This window comes from Papilio xuthus, unplaced genomic scaffold, assembly GCF_000836235.2.
Source record: "Papilio xuthus unplaced genomic scaffold, Pxut_1.1 DF826159.1, whole genome shotgun sequence".
Classification (NCBI taxonomy): domain Eukaryota; kingdom Metazoa; phylum Arthropoda; class Insecta; order Lepidoptera; family Papilionidae; genus Papilio; species Papilio xuthus.
This window is the reverse complement of record NW_013532490.1, coordinates 1,776,198-1,791,260: the sequence shown is the minus strand read 5'-3', so window position 1 is coordinate 1,791,260 and position 15,063 is coordinate 1,776,198. Positions and strand designations below refer to the sequence as shown.

The 15,063-nt window shown below is 31.0% G+C and overlaps 1 protein-coding gene across 1 annotated transcript in view; it reads right to left on the bottom strand.

Moving 5' to 3' along the window:
• The window catches only part of LOC106123073 (uncharacterized), a 71,479-nt gene that overhangs the window by 21,890 nt on the left and 34,526 nt on the right, over positions 1-15,063 (bottom strand). Inside the window, exon 2 of the mRNA XM_013319208.1 lies at positions 562-627. Within this exon, the coding sequence (XP_013174662.1) occupies positions 562-627 (66 nt within the window). The remainder of the gene's footprint in view (positions 1-561; positions 628-15,063) is intronic.

Sequence of the window (15,063 nt, the reverse complement as noted above, 5' to 3'; positions counted from 1 at the left end):
TAAAAACAATATTTAAATCATCTTTTAAAACGAACATTTCAATCAAAAAGATAGAAACATTCGACATCAAAAAATTCGACTATAATTAAGAAAAAATAAATTTCAGCTTGATACCTTGACGCGTTTTTGAAAAAAACGGTCTTGACAGACGGACGGACGGACAACAAAGTGATCCTAGAAGGGTTCCGTTTTTTTCCTATTTGGTACGGAACCCTAAAAAGAATATTTTTGATCGAACAAAATAATATCAAAATATAATTAATAATAATTGATCGTCCTTATTTTGCATTTTAATATAATATTATAATTTATTAATTATTAAAGAATCTGTCTAGGTAGTGCCATTATTGAATACTTATCCAAAAATACTGTCAAAATGCTTCTATCTTAGTAAAAATACTTATCAATAAAATTATATTATAGAAGAAGAAAATAAAGGAAATTAAGATGCACACACAGGCAATGCAAGACATTAAAAATAATCAAAACTATAAGAATCAGTTTTTTTAACAAGCATAGAAATTTTATACAGAAATATTTAGTTGTCAAAATGTTACTCACCCCTGTTTTCCGGAACTCCCTCTCTTTTTAATCTCAATCCTTCCGTGTATTCATTTTCGTTTATTTCTGAAACAAACAATAGGTTTGTTAGCATATTTCTGTGCTCAAATCGACAAATAGTTTATCCGTTAAATAAAATTACAGATGTAAATCTCAAAAGTAAATCAACTTTATGAAGTGCCCTTTAATATTTTAATAGCAATTTTTTAATTATACACTTTTACAACAATATTATATAAGGATCTTTATCGTTATAAATTCTTCTTCTTGTGTAAATTTTACAGTACAGTAAACCTATATTTCCATTATTCCTAATTCCACATAACTAAATAATACTTTTTGCCAACTTTGGCTCTTAAGAGAGTAATATAAGTATTAAAAATTGTCATTCTTTAACGTTCTCTAATTTAAAAATATTGAAAAATACCTATATGAAGTAATAATAACGTTGTTATTTGATTGTACCTTAGATAACTTTCATTGTTACCGTTGTATTTACGCAAGAATTTTTTTCTCATGCTTCTTATCCCACAATGGACGAACACTTTCGCAAAGTTGTTGGTTAATCCTGAGTACAAAATTACTATCTCAGTATGACCGGTAAATGACAGTTTATGTCACCGTTCAGTTGTACACTACGTCATTTTATTATCACACTAGTATTTATTCACTTTTTTAAATATTTACTATGTTTATTTTTATACAATCCTACTAATAAATGCAAATGGATGTTTGTTACAAAGTACCTCTAGAACGGCTACATGGATGACGCTGAAATTTGGCATAGATGTAGAATATAGCCTGGAAGAACACATAGGCTACTAAGTTTTTTTTTAATTCGACGGCATTACGGACGACAGCCAGTGTTGGACAAATATAATAAGCTATCAACAAAAAGGTTAAAATGATGATTCTTGATTCTTATTCAATAGAAAATCGAAATTGAAAACGTAATCGAAATTACCAAGACACTTTTACTAAAACATAAACATCTTAATTTTAATAACAATAAAAGGGAAGACAATTTTATACATGTACTTCGTACATTGGAAATATAGAAAAAACACGCACACATCCGCGTACTCCAAACAGTTGAAAGGCGATTAAATAAGTGTTAAATAGTGATATTAAAAAGTTGATTTACAATATTTAAGGATATTATTTCACGCTAAAATAAGTTTTGTAAAATCCAAGACGACCTTGTAGCAGTTACTTTCCAGACATCTGGGTTATTGTAACTATTACAACATATCTTGTGGTACTCTTACGATGATTTTATCGAATAAAATACAGATCTGCACCAAAAATTCATCTAACGATTATTTTGACCTAAAATTTAAAATCGCTTTTATTTAAATCCTATTTTAATGAATGTTCCAACCACTCCACACGAGCTAAACAAGCTCTTGTATACGTCTCCGTCTGCGCTGAATTAGAAAAACTTAATATATGTTCTTCTACACTTTGTTCTACTATCTATGCCAAATTTCAGCGAGGTACATGCAGCCATTCTGGATATACCCTTTAACAAACATCCATCCATTTAAACATTCGCACAATATTAGTAAGATTACTAGTTTTTAAATCACTTCCACGTACCATTTATTTACACATAAATTTATTATGTTTGCCTAATATCTGTGTAGAAAATTCTCCCTGTATACACTAGTTTGCAAAGAAAGTGGTCATCGTACGACATGTTTGAATGCGTATTTTCTTTTTAAATTGCAATCAGTTCAACGTTCAGTATGCGGCCAGCGTGCCAGTGGCTCGCGCCCCGGACGCGCTCGCGACTTGACCCACTCACGTATAAGGATATCCTGCTGCAAAAAGGTTTGATGACTCTATTTTTTATTGGTTACCTTGTTATCCTATGTATAAACATAGTGCTAAAAACATCACCATTCTTAAGGAGTCTGGCAAAATTAATCTTAATTCTTACTAATATTATAAATGCGAATATTTGGATGGATAGATGGATGGATGTTTGTTTGAAGATACCTCCGGAACGGCTGCATGGATCTAGCTGAAATTTGGCATAGTGGAGGAACAGTCTAGGAGATCAGATAGGCTACTTATTAGGTTTTTCAATTCCGCGAAGACAGTTTCGCGGGCGACACCTAGTGTCAAATAAAGTATTACAATGCAAGCGATACTTAAGTTGTATAAAAAAACTTATTTTATACTTTTCAAAACTCAAAGTAAATTAGTATATAACTTAATAGAAAGTGGTAAAAAAAGTCATGTGAAAAATCACATGTAATAAGTATCATGAATAGGCCGTTGTTTTAATTTATGTGATTCCAAGTTATGTTTAATTAGTTTTAAGTTAAATTAACGTTCGTAGCACGTTCTATGTCAGTGTGCCGACATTAAATATTAGTTTAGCGACCATCTACTACATAAATTAGTGTCATGTTTAGCCGACATAATTTCATGTGCGACAAAACTATGTATGTAGTAATTTCATTTGTATGTAAATTGCATAAAAGTGTTGTAGAAAATCTTTTTAAAATGTACGTTAGGAAAAATAGATTCTCTGTATTATTACTTTGCATTGATTGTTTCCTACCCCCACCCCTGTTTAAGCCAAAATTTGTTTTGTCTATCAAAAATGTATGAAACCCAACACTTGTTTTACTTTTTACTGTTCGATGTTTATTTTTTTTAATGCTCGTTTAATCCGGTTTGTGCAGTTAAAAATAATGTAATATTTCTAGTTATTTTACTTGTTTGTGATAATTTTATTTCCTGTAACTGATGACTTCCTATTGAACGCAGTTTATTTAAACAAAAATTACACAATCAAAGCATTTTTGTAATGTTTTTACACAAATATGAACTTAAACGCAGTGTTATTAGGGTTGAAAATATTAAAATTACATCGTAACACATTCAAGGGGTCTTAATTTAAAGTACGACAGTCAAATAATTATTTCACACGTTCCGCTAATACACTTAATTCATCTTAAATCCCATCCACTCAAAAATAATTCTTAACTACTCGTATTTAAAGTCTACAATACTTTGATATATAAATTGTCCTACATTTAATATAGTAATGGTGACTAGCGAATTCTTTATAATTAAACAAATAATAATTCAATCAATTTATCTATATTTAAAAATCAATTGCTGTCCGTTCGCGCGCTAAATCTCGAGAACGGCTGACAGATTTATCTTATCTTGGTCTTGAAATCATGAAATCTTGGAGGTCTAGGGAAGGTTTAAAAGGTGAGAAAATTGCTTCAATAATTGCCGGGAAATAATTAAGTTTTTTTTTCATTCCATGTGGACGGAGTGACAGGCGATAGCTAGTTTTAAATTAAAAATGATTCAGTACTTTAGTACAATCGCATACAATACGCATTTTAGAAATCTTTGAATGTTACTAATTTTTCCGTGTAACTTTTTCCACGCAACTGTACTTAATACCATACTTAATTTTAAGGTTCGTCTTCATTGCATTTTTATTACCGTTTCAATGTTTTGAACTTCGAATTTTCACTTTTTACAGCCTATTGTTTTGTGAAAGTGAATTTCTTACTGTTTCTTGTTTCCATTGACTTTAATACAGCGATCCGTAAGTTTTTATTAAACTTTTACCATCAATTTCGTTCCGACAAGTAACTTATATTAAACAGGAATCTATAAGAGTTAAAGCGCAGAAAGATTATAAAATTAATAACATGATTAAAAAATAATGAAAACAGGCACACTCAAAAGTACAACGTTTTTACCTTTTTCAAGCTTACTAAATCACATTGTAAAAAAATACAGACGAATTAATAACCTCCTTCTTTTTGAAGTCGGCTAAAAACAATTATTTTCATCTTTTTTAAATATGTAATTTTGTAATTAATGTATGATACTAACATTTATCAAGTAAATGAAAGAAAAATAGCCCAATAGGTTTAGGCCCTTTCGAATCCGGTTAGCTTCTGGAAAAGTTGCTTGTAAAAAGCACACATGAAAGAGATAATACAGCTTCACACGAGTGCGACAGGGATAGATAACGTGTCACTAAGTCAGTGGGTGAGGCGAACAGAGTCAATGCACTACGCTACGCAATACGATTAGGGTGGACATATTTACAAAAAAAAATCGGATAGGGTTTTTTTTATTGCTCAATTATGACAGGACGGATTATTTATCAACTCGCAACTTACTCCAGGTCTTTATAACATTGAGTAGAGAAAAAAAACACACGACATTTAGTAAGACTTTAATTAATATAGGATTTTTTTTAAATTGCATTTAAACAATCTCATCTCTACTATCATGAAAGGTTTACTTTTATTTAATTTGAGAAAGTATCTCAAGTATTAGAAATATCAGGACTGTCCTCATATAATATTTTCGTGGTAACTCTGCGTGCATTTTAGCGCTGTTGACTTAGCACCAAACAAGTTAGGAAAACATTTTATCGCTTTGTACAAACCTTTCTAATCTTCTGCAATAGTCTTGCAAATAGTTTGCATATAACATAATATAAAGAAATTCACATTAAACTTGATGCAATCTGATGATCTTTGACATTTAATATCGTTTTCATTTAGTCAATGTCAATATTCGATCTCGTATCATTGCTTATGCGATCTAAAGATAGTTCATTGGATTGATAAAAATTGTAACTTTTTATAGCTTTCATTTCGAATTTCTTTCGTTTTAAAAATATAAATCTAAGATTAACTAGCTGTCGCCCGCAACTCCGTTTTAACTTACTAAGTCTATGTGATCTTCCAGACTATGTTCTACATCTATGCCAAATTTCAACGAAATTCGTTCAGCCTTTCTGGAGATAACTTCAAACAAACATCCATTTATCCATCCATTTAAACATTCGCATTTATAATATTAGATATATAATCTTGGTTTATTTCCGGCAAGTCTCCTTCTACAAGGAAAAGATTTCAACGAGTACAAACGCACTCTTTTCTATGAGAGTTTCGCAAACCATATTCTCACAATGATAGCTCAACGCGGTCGGAGGCAATTATTTACACAACACGTCTACCTGATGACATTGCTTACGACATAATAAATTTTCGGACATTGCGAGACGCATTATAAAGATATAAGATAAATAGTGCTTCATTTGATATCTATTGTCATTAGTACGGATATGCTTTGACTTTAAACATAAAGAATATTCAAATTAAGAATATAAATATTTATAAATCAATACTGGCCTTATAAAAATTTTTTGATAGAGGGTAAATTATTTTAATTCAATATTTCTTTTAGAAATTTTTAAAATTTTAGCTATTAATTCTTTGAATATATTTACGCAACTTTTATCAAGTCACTCTCTTACTATGACAAGGTCGTTAAGTGAATAATACCTAGTCGTACCAGTCTTAGAAAGCCTATCGATAAAACCGGTACAGGCTAGACTGTTTGCACAACACTACCCCGCCTATTTTGTAAGATAAACCTATTTGGTATATGACAGAATTGCTATTTGTAAATCTTTGCTAGGTTATGCGTGAAATTACTATGTTCCTAAAACACGTGTTTCAACAGAAAAATCTTTTCAGAAGAACCCATACCACGAAATTGATAATTCAATTAATTATTTTTTAATCTTACTTCTTAGTAATATTATAAATGCAAATGTTTAGATAGATGGATGTTGGTTGAAGGTATATCCAGAACGGCTGCATGGATCTCGGTGAAATTTGGCATACATGTAGAACATAGTCTGGAAGAACACATAGGATACTTTTTTTTTTAATCCGCGCGGACGGACACGACAGCTTATAACAAATATCAATAAGCTTCAATATTTCGATTTATGACAGGCATTGTAATGTTCTAATAAAGTTTTTTTTTTTAAATACGCGCGGACAGAGTCGCGAGCGACCGCTAGTTTAAATTATAATTAGTAAATTCCTTCAAGGATGTCAAGTTTTTTTCAACAGTAATGTTCTGCCAAAATTAGTTTTTTGATGACTAATCCTGACATCATTTACAATACCGGTTTATTTGATAACCTCCTTCTTTAAACGGTTTTATTTATCATTGATTATTTAAATATTTCCTCTGTTTATTATATTTATATAGGACCTACGTCCGCGTGGAATGAAAAAAAACTTAATTAGTTACCGACAATTATTCGAATTATTCTCACCTTTTAAGCCTTCCCTAGATCTCCACAAGCATTTCAAGACTAAGATAAGATAAATCTGTTCAACCGATCTCAAACTTAAGCAATACTAACGAACAGGAATTGATTTTTATATATTGACTAGCGGACCCGACAGACGTTGTCCTGTCTACACGTCTTTAATTTGAATAAATTAATATGAAGTTAATATTTGATGAAAATTGTGAATCTAAACCATTCCCAGATCCCCTTGAACACACACAAAAAATTTCATCAAAATCGGTCCAGTCGTTTGAGAGAAGTTTAGTGACATACACACTCAGAGAAGAATTATATATATAAAGATGTGGTATAATAAAAGTTATATTTATTTAAAAAAATCAAACAAAAAAAGTTTAATATCAAAAAAACGATGCCAGTATTAAGCGTAACTCTTAAAAAATTTAATCATTGTAAAATAACACTTATTGCCTATAACTTATGGTTTATATTTCTGTTAACATTCGTAACAAAAGCTTACACACATGTTAAGTACAAGATAAAATTAACACATTAGACATGCGAAGAAAAATCTTTAAACAAATAGGAATTTCTTCAAATATTTCAACGTAAACTTTCACCAGATGTCGCTTTCTATGAGGTCAATACTGGCCTTCGCGGTTAAATAAATTTGAATTTGGAATGCTTGTTTTATTAATGATATCGATTAAATTGAACACATTTAAAAATAGTTATCTCTGTTTTGTTAAAGGGAGTGAAAGAGACGACGGTATGCTTCAGTATAGGTTGTTGTGGAATTACATGGAATAGAAAAGATCCGTTAATCTTTTTTGATGTGTTATTGCGTAAAGAGAAATTTCGATATTAATATTTTAATATACACAACTTTCTAAAACCCTTAAATTTTACATAGATAATAAAAGAAAAAAAGTGATTTTATTATCGCAAACATTGACAATACTTTATTGATGTTTCTATATGATAATTATTCAACAAACATTCGATAAAATTGCACAACAGTTATTTTACAAACGTTCAAAACAAAAAGAAGTCTTGTTACTTAGAGTAAAAGTTTGTTGTGACGTCATTCAAGGCTAAAGAAAGTAGTGTTCTAAATAAATCGAAAGTAATTTAAATATTTAAAAAGAAAAAGAAATCATCAAATTTAAAAATCGAATCACAGTTTGGCGCGTTTTTTAAATTTAAATGTCTAAAAAAACGGATCAAACACAATTTATAGAATCGCGACCGGTGTCGCATAATGAATCGAACGTAACTATGCAATGTAACTTGTATTAGCTAATTAACACTCTATCACAAATAGATAAGGTACAATATCGCTTGCAGCTTTTGTTAATCAAATCGACCTGGAAGCATTCTTGTCAAAAAAGAAGAAAAACAAATTTTCAACTTTATTTCGTTACAATAAGACTCAAATTATATTGTGATTTTTTACAAAAGCAGGTGATGTGAATGTCAAGTACATGAAATCGATTATGGAGTATCGTTTTGCTAATTTTTAGGACACTTTCGAACGGAGGCCGTTGGCATCGGTGAAAGATGATTAGCATTTTTATAGTTCCCAGACCAAGATTTGTTATTTTAATATTTACGAATATATGTATTCATAAAATAAAGATTTGATTGATTACCTACCAACTGCCGCTACACCGTAAGTGCAAAATTAAAGAAAAAAACTTAACTAGTAGTCTATGTGTTCTTATACGTTATGTTCTATATAGGTCAAATTTCATCAAAATCCATTCATCCGTTCTAATAAACATTCATCGAAACTTTCGCATTATTAATATTGGTAAGAATACATTTTGTAACATACTTATATTGTATGAGATGTATTGAGGAGTAGTACATACTGAGCCGACCCCCAAAAGGGATAAGGGCAGGTTGATGATGACGACTACATTTTCGTTATATCAAATCCTATCCTATACCGTCCATCCCCTCCTATATCCATTAAAGGTAGACAGTATATGCAACAAATTGATATGTTAAAGATGTCTGGGCATCGGTCTTTTCGCTATTTTAGCGAAATTAGTTTGTCACTTGCATGTTTTCCATATTTTATTAAAAATGTCCAAGTATATTTTAAGTTGAAAAAACTTCATATTTGGTTCTTTTGATTAATGTACTACATACCAAATACTTATTAATATTTATAATTTTATTGTATTCGTTGTACCATATAGTGTTTGATTTATTTCAAACTACATTGATACCTTGTATCGATTAAAACATGGCCACAGAGCCATGTAGAGTAAGATAATATTTTGCGTAGGTAACTCGCTTACTGTTTAAAATGTAGAGTTACGACAAAAAATAGAGTGGTCGAATTTCATCATTGCATTGCGCGTATCAAACTAAGGTAATATATTTCCGAGCAACATTACAAGATTACAAATGTAATAGTTGAAATTCCAACGAAATGTTCTAAAAGTTAAGTAAATCACTCACTGTTTAAAAATAATCGGTTTAATTTCAACTTATAAGGAAACTTTGACTATTAACTGATACTTAGTCAAGTCTTCAAGAAAACTGACTGAATCATAACAATTGTAATTGTATAGTATTCAGCACTATATTATAAAAAAAACCCTGTGAAAAAATTGATAATAAAATAAACATGAGAGCGTCGGTGGCTCAGGGGTTAAGCACTTGACTTGCAATCTGCAGGTCCTGGGTTCAAATGCCGCCATGTACCAATATGTTTTTCGATTTCAGATTTACATATGTACTTTTATCCGACGTTCTTACGGTGAAAGAAAACATCGTGATGTAACCTGCACATATGTGAGAAGAAATTCAAAGATATGTGTGAAGTCAACCAACCCGCATTGGGCCAGCGTCGTTGACTATGGCCTAATCAACCCTAAGTTAGGGTAGGCTCCGAGCCCCTCGGTGAGGACGTATAGTGAGCTGATGATGATGAAATTGATAATCTTCCTAACTTTATACGATCTTTTATAATAGCTGAATCATACAATATTCATTAATATAGAATTCCCACTTATTTTATTTTGTTTTTTTCTAATATTCTCGTTATCCTTCAAAATGTTTGGCATAATTTTCAAATAGAGTATTAGTCATCGAAACTATGTGTCGAAGTAATTTAATAGAGGCCAAGGAAACCATATAGAAACTTACCCAATAAGTAACTAATGAATGACCTTATAAAGAAACTAAATCCTGATTATTATAGGTTCTAGGTTTATGGCAAAGATGACTCACTAAGAAGAAACTTGTTTACATGCTTTTATCAAATAAGGATAATATTTAAAAGATATATATTTTGATAACAATAATGATTTATTTTAACCAAAGAACACATAATAATATATAATACATAAGTTGTTGGAGCATCCTTTTAAGTATATAATACTGTGACAGAATGCTCCGTTCTTACGTACCATACATTTTTATTTTTACAACATGATATGCCTTACAAATAAACAAAAAAGTGACAAGCAATTTGGGTAGTTCAAAAGAGAACAACATTCATATGAAACATTGCGGGTGTTTATAATTATGATTCGATTTTGACCTGATATTTAAAATATTTCTACGACGAGACACGAATAATTTTATTATATTATATTATATATATTATAATGTGGCAAGTAGTAGAGGAGACATAGAGAAAGAGAATATTTTCCCTGCTTCATCGATTCCACTTCCCCCTTCCATCCTAACTATTTCAGAGAAGGGTGGAAAATAGTAAAGGGTATTAAAATTAGGCCTCCGAAATGCACACTTATCAAACAAACACGGAATTGACCAATTGACAACAGTCTTATAAGAGAGATATATATTCCTAATAATAACGTTTTTAGTACATTAACACCTCACGTAAGTAACTGTGGTATCCAATTAAAGGTGTAGTGAAAATACCAGGTCAATAGTCCAAATGTATGCAGTAATAGACGCACGTACAGATAGACCTGGTTTTTATAGATAAGGTGAATTCATGTCTATACATATTCGATCAATTAACTATCATTTAACTACCCAAATACATTAGTAATTTCTTTGCTCGTAACTTAATTAGAGCTAGATTTTGCCCGCGACTTCGTTCGCGCGGGATTTAAATAATGAGAAAAAATATAGCCTATTTTACACTGTGATAATGTAGCCTTCTAATGGTAAAAAATGTAGGTAATTAGTCCAGTAGTTTTTGAGTTTATTGGTTACATACAGAAACACAAATCTTTCCTCTTTATATCATTAGTGTAGACAACGAAATAAAGTGTACCTTCGGTTCCGATTGAATTATAAAAGAATTTTAAATCAGCTAGAAAAAACCTTTTTATATTTATGTATATAATTTCGTAATTAAGTATTATGGTTACTTAGTGACAATTAATGGCAATTTAAATGCATAGTTTCTATTTGTTTGTATAAGTATAATAACTAAATCTATAATATATATTTTTTAAATTCTTTATTTTTTGTATGTAAATATTTAAAAGTATGTTACAGCGTGTTTAAAATTTCATGGTCGATTCGAATATAAATCTATGGTGACATTTAAATTTAAATGGCGTATAAAAACGGAAGTATTAATTATTAAAGTTGTCGAATAGATTATATTATAATATTTATACAATTATCATTAATTAATTAGTAATGACCAAAACTAAGATTTATGGACTTTTGATTAATGAGTCACAAGACATTGTTACATCCTGTAGTTTAAAAGTTAGAAAAGTTAAGACAAAAAAATATTTTTTTATTGTGTCAGTGATTTTATATGTATGGGAAAAATTAATTAACAAATTAGAATTACTACAAATAACTGTTAACTCTTTCGTTGTGTACTTGACACTATAATATATCAAGTTAAACTAATTTTGATCTTTACAACAACTTAATACAGTCTAAAATCGCATGTACATTCAATTATATAACAAATTGTACAGAGCCATTCATTCACTAGCTGCAAAAAGAGGCCGTCCCGTACGTCAGAATCGAAAGTGAACTGTGAATTCGGTAAAAAGGTCTCAACGAACGAGGCCGGGTGAAAATCTTAGTGCAAACAGGTTTTCGATTGTGAATTTTGGACAGGTTGTTTTCTCTCGACTTGGGTTAACTGGCTTGTTAATGATTCTATTCATTATTTTAACATAATATCTCTGTTTTAATGTTGAGAAAAAAACAGCTTATTTTTATAATAACATAGTTTGTGTTCCAAAAGAAATTTTTTTTCACTATAAACGACATATTAATACAAAAAATCTGGATGATTTTTTTTTAAATTGTGTTTTTTGGATATTATATTTAAGTACGAATTACTAATAAAATGATGAAATATGAATAACATTTTTAGATCTTACCGATAGAAAAAGTTAAGTTTATGTTTAAGTTGATTATCGATAAAACACGAATAAAATGACATTTTCTAAAAATGATTCCTAGCTAGATCGATTTAATGCGCCCGAAACCCCCTATATATAATACTAAATTTTATGAAAATCGTTGGAGCCGATTCCGAGATTCCAATTATATATACAAGAATTGCTCATTTAAAGATATAAGATTTGAACATAAATGAAATGAATATCTACATACATTAATAAAACTGGAGTGTATGTATGTAAAATTTGCGTTCCTGATAACGAAAAACCAATTTTTGAAGTGTTCGTGTGTCAAGGCAGCGTTTGTTCTAAGCAATCTCCGGAACTTCTGGACCAATTTTGACGGGACTTTGACGGGAAGGTAACTCATGTATACGGGCATATTATAGGCTATTTTTTTAATCTGGGCGACCGCTAATATAATGAATAAATTCCAGCTTGATACCTCACGCGTTCCTGAGAAGAAGGCACTTGACAGACAGAGAGGTTTCGTTTTTTCCTTTCGAGGTACGGAACTCTAAACTGATCTGACTTATCTTCACGTTTGGAGTTTTTTTTAATTTTCAGTGACTTTTTTTATTTCATAAGGACTGGTTACGTTTAATACAAATGAAGTGACTGTACATATCAATTACATGGCGACTAATTTATACGTCTTATATCAATTAATGCGTGTTGTATAATGAATACCAGGCTCTTTGGAGCAGGAACTCTGAGACCAGTTGGAATAGAAAGTAAGGCCGCTCCGAGGTCATTATTGAACGCAATACTATTATCATTACTTTAATTTATTTTTAATACAACGTATTTATAGAAAAAAGACAAAATTAGTAATTTTACAATTTTACATCACACGTAAGAAATGCTTTACTTCTTTACGATATAGAGATTTGACGAAAAAAAAGTGAAGGAAAACATCGTGATGCAACCTGCACATATCTGAGAAGAAATTCAAAGATATGTGTGGAGTCAACCAACCCGCACTCGGCCAGCGTGGTTGACTATGGCCTAATCACCTTTAACTTAGGGTAGGCTCCGAGCCCCTCGGTGGGGACGTATAGTGAGATGATGATGAATATTATAAAAACGAAAGTTTAGATGTATGGACATTATTTAGAAGGTATCTCTTGCATGGCTCAACTAATCTCGAATCTCTAAAATTTGGACTGGGCGTAGAACATAGTCAGGAAGAACACATAGGCTACTAAGTTTTTTTTTAATTCTGAGAGGACGTAGTCGCGGGCGAAATCTAGTACAAAGTTTTACTTGTTTGTTTTTTTTTTATAATTTGGTATTTATATAATTTTTCATAAGTTATTTGGTTCCATAACTTGACAACTGCTGTCATTTTGTTCCGCATATTTTTAAAGCAGTAGTTTGCTTATGAGTATGTGTCGCTAAGGCAGTTTACATGTCGTAATAAACAAGTTGTCTTTAGCAACTACCCTTCACTAAAGTTGCACAACTAAGTTATAAAATAATGTATTGTTAAATGATTAAATATTGCGGTCACTAATGTGTTATTGGCCTTGGTCAAATATCTGTATGTCTTAGAATCTTGTGTCTATTACTAACATTATAAATGCTAATATTTGGATGGATGGATGTTCCAGAACGGTTGCATAAATCTCACTGAAATTTCGCATAGTTTAGAACTAAGAACACGTTGCCTACTAATTAAGTTTTTTTTTTAATTCGGCGCCCACGGAGTCGCGGGCGACAACTAGTATCTTTATATATTTAGACTGCCGTCCTTTTACATGTTTAACAATCTAATTTATTACAAACCCTTGTAAAAGACTTCATCAATTGTATTGCAAATTTTTCTCGCAAATTTTCATTCTCGAAGTGGACTTTATGTTAAACATAATCGTCGCTCGCTACTCTGTGTGTGTGTTCTTCCAGACCATGTCCTACGTCTGTGCCGAACACCGAGATTCATCCTACCGTTTAGGAGATATCTTCAAACAAACATTCATCCATCCAGCGGTCGACAGCTAGTATATGTGTAAATATTGTATATGAAAATGACCTTAAACTATTACTAAATACTATTCAAAATGACGAGTCCATAATGTAATTAGAAGTTAACGTCTCGGAACGGAACCGCCACGTAACTGCTCCGTTACAGTAAGATGTTATGGATTACGTTCTGTTATGTTTTGCATACTGACAGCTGTTTGATCAACGTTATAGTAATAAACTGATATAAAACGGCTAAACACTCACGTATATTCGTCCGGTGGCGGCACAGACTAGTTTCGAGCCCATCGGGGGCCCTTCATCAGGATGAGTGGTACTGGTATTATTTTTTCGCGGACGCGGCCAGTCGCTCACAGTGTGTCAGTTTAGTATAATGTCTCACGAAAGTTTGAATAATTTTATATAATGATAGTGGGTTTACACTGCTGTAATACATACAAGAACATATTTATTTTAAGAATTGAGAGAAATTATTGTTCCCGTTCAAATTAGTAATAATTTCACCGTAAATAAATTGTATAATTTATTATTAGCAAGATAAGACACTTTTGCTGACATAATTATAATATAGCTGTCGCCCGGGACTCCGTCCGCGCTTTATAAAATATTCTATATCGATGCTAAATTTCAGCGAGATCCATACAACCTTCGGGAGATGCTTTCTAACAAACATCCATACATCTTTCTAAACTTTCGCATTTATCATATTAGTATAATAATATTAAGTATAGCTACTTAATAATATCGCTATAGTTTAACTCACAATTTTTACTATAATATTTTTAATAAATAATTTGTAGCTACAAAAAAAAATTGTAACATAGACTATTAAAAACACGATCAGTTTCTAATGTCGGGAAATGCGAGTGTCTATTATTTTCTTCTATAAAATCTCTATTGCTGTATCATTAAAACAACATCACAACTGTCTAAAGAATTCCATTGCGTCTATAACACACCGTTCGTAATCGAATTCCTAACAAACGGATATTGAATTCGACCATTATAAAGACATTACATGTCCTTTTGACTACTTTTAAA